Genomic DNA, 8,898 nt, shown 5'->3' with positions numbered 1-8,898 from the left:
TTGATTTTCTTGTGTTATGAGATTGTTAAATCTTATTTTAACATATGTTTATGAAATTGTTGGTTTTTTGGTATTATTATTGATGTTGGTAGTGGAATTTGGCGATGGCAAAGGTTGGGTGAGGTTGGAGGTGAGAAATGAGGGCTAGAAAGTGTTGACAGTGGAGGGATTGTGAAGGGTATACTTGGAATATGAAATATGAAATTTTGAATGAGGACATTTTAGAAAAGAAATATTAATAAAATTTTAAGAGGTAATGACCAAATCAGTACCCGAAAGATTAAAACGCTGACATTGCGGTACCTAACTACTGGAAACGACAAAATGGTACCTAGTTGATTTTAAAAACTGACAAACGTATCTATAACCTGGCCGAACCTAAGCTCCAGTGAGGACAATGCTTACGTGGTCACCGGATTATACTGACAAATCATGTTTTAATTGAGTTGTCATTTCTAATTAATTAATTTGCTAGCCTAGGTGGAAATTAGGTTAATTGGAATTCAATTTGCCCCCAAATCATTAGTCTTTGCCCTAATCCCAAATCAACAACGCTCTCTGTTCCTTCATTCGCAGTAGGGGATCCAAGATTGAAAGATGCATTCTGCAAGGGCTCGTGGAAAATCTGCAACGCTGAGAAGGCAGCCCTCGATGCAAGCCTGCGACGTGGATGGTGCTTCGGGCATTGTGAGTAAAAGTTACGATGGCTATTGCTTTTGTACCCTTCCGGTGGTTCCGTTGAAGTCGAAGACAAGTAGCAACCCTGATAGATGGTTTCTACGCTGCCCTCTGTGGAAGATAAGATTGGAATTGTGATGAATATGTGAGGAAGTAGAATGATATCCCTTCTTGGTTTATCGTCTGTTCTTATTCATTTTTAGATTTCGATTGTTGTCTGATGTTTGAACTCTTCGTGTTGTGCCAGAACACAGAAATGCGTTGCGGGTATTTCCAATGGTTGGATGAAATACAAGCGGAATGTGTGGAAGGAGAAGTTTCTTCAGAGAACAGTAATATGCTAGGCAAATCAGAACCCAAAAAGAAAGGCAGAATCAATGTTGACTGTGGGGATGGCCAGGAAATTCAAAGGATAATGATGGTACTGTCTGTGGTGAATGACATGAAGGAGAATCTGAAGAGGGTTGAGTTGTGCCTAATTTTTATGTGTATTTTGATTGGGTTAAATGTGGCTTTGATTATGTTTAGGGTGGCTAAGTAGGTAGACATTGTAGATTATAATAGTATAACAGTGAGAGATTGGAATTTTGTAATCTTGTCCTCAATGTAATTGAGATAAATTAATGTATGCTGTGTTCTTGTTGTGCTTTGTTTGAGTTGTTGTTGTGGTGATTTAACCAATATACATGGAGTTTATGTAAGCCATGTCAATTAGTTTTGTAAACATAAACTGAATAAAACACCAAAATAACATCCAGTTATAACCATTAACTACTTAGAGTAACAAAGTTCAGGCCCCAAATAAGACAACCAAAATGACACATGTTCATAGTACCTGCTACAGACCCAAGATGACAGTAACAAAACACAGAAACACTAGGTTAGCACTTACATGCCATAATGGCAGTTGGGTGCATTTTAAGTAAATCATGTCCAAAATGCAAATAACAACAAACTAAAAAACCCAAGAATCTAAGCTCATTTCTTGTCATTTGTTGATGTCTTTGATGGTGGTGGTCTGGATGGCTTTTTCTTCTTCAAGGATGGGGTGGGCATGAAGCCTGTGAACCTGCTCTGGGTGGCTGGGCTTGCTGCTGCCATGGTCTCCCTAGTCACAGTTGGGAGCCTAAATGGTGCTGTAGGTTGGGCCTGAAGACTGGGCCTAGGTAATGGACCTTGAGGCTGAGGCCCAACATTGGATGGAGATGCAGGAATTTGGGTGGTGGTGCAGCTGCTGCATTTTGTGCTGGGGTTGGAGTTGTTGTAGTGGCTGCCATTCCTCTTCGAGTGGTGCTGCTCATTCCTCTTGGTGGAACTGTATTGCCCCTAACAAAAGATGGTCTGCCTCTCCTCTTTGGTGCTGGTGATGGTTCTGAGCTAGCTGGTGGAGCACATGGGTTGGTTGCTGCTGGTATGGTGGCTACATTAGGGGCTGAAGCACTTGCTGTAGTGTTGCCATTATTGATGTTATTCTGCATCAGTTTGTGCATTCATTAAATCAAATCTTCTATGGAGACAGATCCAACAGTTTAGTACAACAAGGTAAAATAAATCACTAACATTTACCTGATCAGGCTGAGTTTGTGGATGGTTTTGAGTGAGCTCTTCCTCATCTGCAACATATGCAGCGTGTGCAGCCTCCATGGTCTCCTCCCAGTTAGCTTCTTGCTCCCTAGCTTCATCCTCATCAAGATCTGGTTCTTCAGCTGCTGCTCCACTTCCTTTGTCAGGACAAGTTCTGCTATTATATCCAGCCTTGCAAAAAACACATGAGTAAGGTAAAGCAGCATTAATAAAGTTGCAGATAGGACATAAAAGGTAAAGTAAATACATATAAGTAATGGTTTTTGTGTTGCTCACCCTTTTGCAGGTTTGGCATGTTATCTGTCCATATCTTCTCTTGGCCTTGTATTGGCTGCCAGAACTTTGCTCAGTGCTATCCTTTCTTCTCTTCTTTGTAGGTCTGCCAATAGGCCTCTTGTATGGAGGGGGCAGACATGGCAGCCCTTCGTGATGCTCCCAGTACTCCTGACTCGGTATGCTATTAATGTGAAACATATAAGTCCTATTATAAGCCTCGATAGTGAACTTGTGATGGACATAGTCTTCAGGTTTCTCATTCTTTCTTTGAATTGCTGCAATTCCATGACAGCATGGTAGTCCAGTGAGCTGCCATTTTCTGCATGAGCATGTCCTCTCTCGTGTATTGACTCTCACTCTATGCTGCCATTTTGTTACTTCAAACTGATTGTGCTCATCATCACCACACCATTGTGCTTCCCAGTAATTGGCTTGTCTTTTTTCTTTCTCTAACCTACTGACCTGTACAGGGGCTATTTGTCCAGTATAAGCCATCAGTGAGTCTTTGTGAGTTGCCATTGTCTTCATGATGTAGAACCTAAGCTCCTCAAGCATTGTCAAGATGCTCTTCCCCCGAAGTCCCACAATTGTTGAGTTAAATGATTCACAGTTGTTGCTTGTCAAACTGTCTATCTTTGGCCAGTCTGAAAACCTTGATCTCGACCACTGTTCTTGTTCAAACTTTGACAAATACTCCCAAGCCTGTTTGTTGATCCGTTTCACAGCTCCCATTGCATCATTAAATTCCTGATCAGTAGTTGCCTTTGCACATTGCCAAAATGTTGCCTTAAGTTCCTTATCCTTCCATCTCTTGTTCAGATTTCTCCACATATGCATACAACAGAATCTGTGCTTCACCCCTGGCATGACGTCCTGTAATGCTGGGATTAAACCCTGCATTGAATGGTAACCACAATGAATTAGAGGACATTTGAAAACTAATTTATGTATACTTACAGGAACTCAAAAAACATTAAGATAGTCCACATCACCTTTTGCTGGTCTGACATAAAAACCCAGCCATTCTCATTGAAGTCCCCAATGTCTGTGTGCAACTCCTCCAAAAAGAATCTCCAATTTTTCCTAGTTTCTGCATCAACAACCCCCATACGCTATTGGAAACAGCTGATTGTTCGCATCCTGACCAACTGCTGTTAATAATTGCCCTCCAAAGTACCCTTTCAGAAACGTTCCATCCAAAACAATAAATGGCCTACACCCTGCTCTAAAGCCATTTTTGCAAGCAGCCAAACAGATGTACAAGTTTCTGAACTTAGGCAACCCCTCTGGCTGTGGAGTAGTCCCCATGTTGGCTCTTGAACCAGGATTTGCCTTCATGATTTCGTTAAGGTAGTCTCTGAGCCTTAGGTATTGATCTTTCTCTGTTCCCTCGATAACTTCCTTGGCTTTGACCATAGCCCTATACATCATCCTCTCGTTGACTGAGATGTCATACTGCACTTTAAACCATTCTTGTGCTTCTCTCTGCAGCATGTTGGGATGGATCCTCAGCTTTGGGACCAATTCCTCAGCAACCCAAGCACATGAAACAGATTTACTTTTGTTACTCCTGGGGCACGTATGCTCATCCACAAATGTCTTTATCTGAAAGGATGCTGGGTAGTTGGTCCTGGCACAGTAGCACAACCAAGGGCAGTCTGGATCATAGCAGATCACCCTACACCTCTTCCTCTCATTCCTAAGGTAGAACACCTGTCTCCCAATTTGTATGTTGTACTTCTGCACTGCTGCTTTGAACTGCTCCATGGTCTCAAACTCCATATTCAACTCCAGAGTTATTTTTCCATATGGCGTGTTGGGATTATGTTGAGGAAATACAGTTTCCTCTTCGTCATCAGTTGCAGGGGGGCTACAGAGTTCTTCGAATTCATATTGGTACATCTCAGGTTCACTATCACCATCTTCTCTATTCGGGTTAGGCACCTCTACCCATGGTGCTTCATCCTCATTTTCAGGTACAATTCTTTGCCCAGATGGTTGAGGCCTTGGATGATTTCTCCTTGCATTATCCCTCCCACTAGTTTGTGTTACATTATCTGCTGTAAAGTCAGTTGAGATACATGAGAATTGAAGCAATTTCTATTCACATCTACTCTAACTAAAGAAAAAAACTAATTTACCTGTTGGGTTTTCTGTAACAGGGTCCTCTGCCCTTTCCTCATCCACGAAAGGTTCTCGAAATTCAGAACCTCCATTGAGACCAGCAACATCATCATCATTGGTCTCCTCGGTGGGTTCATTCCCAGCTTCAGCTTCTCCATGGTTACTCTCATTTACACCCTCATTCTCGGCAGCTCTTCTTTCTCGGGGTAAACCACTAGGGGCTAGTCTTGGATGTCTCTTTCTAACCTTCTTAGCCGGTTTCTCCGGAGCTGATGCTCCTTCAGTGTCCTTCTCCGCATTCCCGTCATTGGCAGCTTCTTCCCCTGCACCACTCTCACCTTTGTTCGACTCGTTAACATCAACAGTTGCCTCAGGTACACCGTCATTCATATTCTCCTTCACAGCCACACTCAACCCCATCTCCAATTCATTAACCTCACCACTGGTCTCATTCACACCTTCATTCTCCGTCTCATTAGCATGACCGTCAACCTTATTAGTAACTTCATCCTCCTTCACACTATCACCATCTGGATTGACTTCAACCACACTATCACTACTACCATCAGAAAAGACTTCTTCATCTATGATTTCAGGGTTTGCGTCAATGGGGTGATCAAAATATAGGTGTACAGTGTTGTCATTCTTCATCGCACTCTCACACATTCTCATGACTTCAGCATCTGTCCTAAGCACTCTAAGACCCTTACCTAACTCTAAACCAGGTTCTAGCCAGTACACCTCACTGTATCCAGGGTAACCCAAGTCTAAAAATAAACCCTCGACAAAGAACATGTTACATGTCTCCACATTCACCCTGTGTATCTCAGTTACTAAACCCCCGTCGTATATCACATTACCGTCAACACGTCTCTCTCTCTTTACGTGACCCTTCAGTTTTACTCTTAGTGAAACACTAAGTCACAGTAACTCACCCAGCAGTAACAACACTTGTTTGATTTGGGATTAGGGCAAAGACTAATGGTTTAGGGGAAAATTGAATTCCAATTAACCTAATTTCCACCTAGGCTAGCAATTTAATTAATTAGAAATGACATCTCAATTAAAACATGATATGTCAGCATAATCCGGTGACCACGTAGGCATTCTCCTAACCGGAGCTTAGGTCCGTCCAGGTTATGGATACGTTTGTCAGGTACCATTTTGTCGTTAACAATAGTCAGGTACCGCAATGTCAGCGTTTTAATCTTTCGGGTACTGATTTGGTCATTACCTCTTTAAATAAAAATTATATTACTCAATCATTGATATTTATTGTTGTGTATAATGTAAATAGGATTAACTCAAATGACATAACATTATCTATAATTTTATATAAATAAATTATAACTTATATACAAAAAATTATCAATTATATATATATATATAGTTTATGTCTTCTATCTAGTTATTATAAAAAATTTAATTAGATTTATTATTCATTCAATAAAATAAACAAAAATATTATAATTTAGATATGATAAAAATAAAAAAATTACACCTTAACAAATATGAATATTATAATTATGTAACGACTAAATTTTTAGTAGGTCTAAATACTATCAATTATTAAGCGCCACTTCTGAGTAAATTTATAAAACTCTAGACTTTGTACTTAGGGCTGGGCATGGTTTGGATTTTTATTAAACCAATTTTTGAAAATCCAGTTTTAAAATCAGTTTCTTTAAACAAAAATTCAATTTTCAAACCATAATTTTTTTAAAAGTAAAATTAATACTAAAGTCATTTTAAAGTGTATAGGTTCATTACAACTAGAATTTGGTTCTTTATAAATCTAATGACAATAGCTAATCTATATAACATTTAATCATTCTCAAGATATCAAAAGAATACCACTAAAAAATCTCTCTAAAATCTCTCTAAATCATCCTCAGGTGCCCAACTACTGCTTCCAGTGCCTTAAGCACCTTCAAGACTTCTCCATGCAGCTCTACAATCCTTTCATCGGCCGCAGCATAAAATGGCACCTCATCTATCATGAAAATGATTTGGCATCAGAAACATTCCAATCTTTTAACCAAAAATGTATTTAAAAAAGAATGCTCATTTTGTTAGGTACATAAAAATGAGAACAGGAATCTAAACTTAAGTCAAATTGGACTCTGCACAAAAATTAGGCTCAAGAAAAGAGCATCGACCAACACAAATCTAATTGAACATAGAATTTAGCACACCTTAATAATCCAAAATCACTAGTTGCTGTTAAAATACAGGGAAAATCATAGGTTCATTATGTAAAATTACAGGAGAGAATGCTGTCTCTGGATCTTCCTTCCCTGATATAAGTACCTACAGACATTTAATCCAAAGAAACAGCAGCCAATAAAACTTCAGCATGATTCATAAACTAATGCATGTTCATATATCTCGCAAGACAGCAGCAGTGTTTAAATAAAAAATTCATATAAATTGAGAGTTATGTACTCAAGAATCTACTGCTGCAGAATCAGAATTCAGTTTCTTTCTGCACAAGGCACCATTTTTCAAAAGGGGAAGCATTTTTATAACTCATAAATTTCTTTAGGGATATGCAGCCTAGTATATCTAATCTAATCATGCAACTAAACATAGGTTCAGAACTTCCCTAAACAACAATAACATGAAATAAAACTAAGATTCATTCAGAGGCCCAGATTGGCAGTAGTAAATCTAACAATTTTCGGTTTTTACTGCCTAATTCTGCAGAAAAAGCTTTGGTGTATTTTATTGATTCTCAACTATCCTTAAGCTTAATCTCAGCCCCAAGTGTTTGATTAGCATTCAATCATCACAATATAAAATCATATATTTAGAAGATCAATTAAACATTCGCCATAACATAATCAAGCACAAATCCAGCAACACAAACTCAACCAATACAGCAAAATTTGCCCATTCAATGATGTAACAATCTAAATTCACTCTCCTCATACAATTTGTGAGTAGAGTGCATGGTGAAGTAAAGTGATGAAGACAGAAAAACTAGTAAGTTAATCACCTGCACCAGTGTGGATAATTACAACAGCCAACTTGATGTTCCTCCCACGAATCACAGCCCTGCACACAAACAACCCCAAACACATTTCTGAAAAATCAAGGCCAAGAAATGAAAACAAAACCAAAATCCCACATCCAAAACCAACACAATACATTCAAATTGTAGGTCATGCTTGGATGATATTGAGCTAAAATCACAAGTGTATGACTCAATCACGAACTATCTTGAAAGTCTTACCATGCAAGTCTAAAATTCTTCTCCACTTTCAGTTCATAGTAATTGAACTCAAAATAAAAGCCATTATATTCATAAAGCAAATAAAACCTCAAACTTGCCTCAACAACAATTCCTTGTTCCACTACATCTCAATATACATTACATATCTCCATTCTCCAAAACAAGACAGCAGCTTCCTCAACATACAATCCGTGCTCAATTATATTACTTTCTTATGCAACATCCTCAAACCCCCCAAACAATAGCTAAAAATCGACATTTTCACTTAAAATGCAAAAAGTAAACACTATCATTATCTACTTAGTTAGCTGCCATTGTTATTGTTGTTCACTCATAATGCTGAATCGTACCTTCTCCAAAACTCCACCATCCAAACACGCACTTAATAGAAAGAGAGAGAGAGAGAGTTTACTTGATGGAATCGAGATCGGAGCAGACATTGAGCCACTGAGCAGGGTCACCAAACACGTGCTCCGCCCTGAACACAGCACCGAGGACGGCCGGAACTTTTGTCCGGTGCTTGAGGAGCCAGTCCTTCTTGAGGATCCCACCGACAACCGTAGGAGGCGGTGGCGGTACTTCAGCGTTGGAATCCTTGGGCTTGCGTTCGAAGAGGTAGATCTTGGAGAGGTCAGAGAGGGCGAGGGTGTTGATTGGGTCACGGCGAGAAAAGGCGGACGGCGCCTTGAGGGTACCCAGAGAACGGAGAATTCTTGTCATCCTTTGGATTTGAAGAACTGGTTCTTGTATCATAGCAGAGAGCACCCGTTCAAGTTCTTTTCGGGACTTTGGTGGATATGGCGAGTAAGGAATAACGACATCTTTAATCCCCATGAAACTTGGCCTCCGGAAAAAGTCATTTGTCTGGCATTAACTTCAGAAAAGGAGCTTAGAAATATTTTTGAATTACAACGTATGTCCCTTCCCTCTACTCTAAATGGTTTTTGGAATCCCCCATCCATTGGTACTTTTAAGATTAATTGTGATGCTAGTTATTTTGG

The 8,898-nt window shown here is 39.5% G+C and overlaps 1 protein-coding gene across 1 annotated transcript; it reads right to left on the bottom strand.

The window, feature by feature from the left end:
* Positions 6,551 to 8,617, bottom strand: LOC107635101 (RNA-binding KH domain-containing protein PEPPER; the record flags this gene model as incomplete). The annotated part of the gene is given in 4 exon segments (XM_021122597.1): positions 6,551 to 6,655; positions 6,928 to 6,972; positions 7,661 to 7,719; positions 8,310 to 8,617. Coding segments are annotated over 4 exon segments (517 nt in total), but the record flags the coding sequence as incomplete, so codon positions are not given.

The sequence above is a fragment of the Arachis ipaensis genome, chromosome B04 (genome assembly GCF_000816755.2).
Source record: "Arachis ipaensis cultivar K30076 chromosome B04, Araip1.1, whole genome shotgun sequence".
Classification (NCBI taxonomy): domain Eukaryota; kingdom Viridiplantae; phylum Streptophyta; class Magnoliopsida; order Fabales; family Fabaceae; genus Arachis; species Arachis ipaensis.
This window is presented reverse-complemented; position numbering and strand designations above follow the sequence as displayed.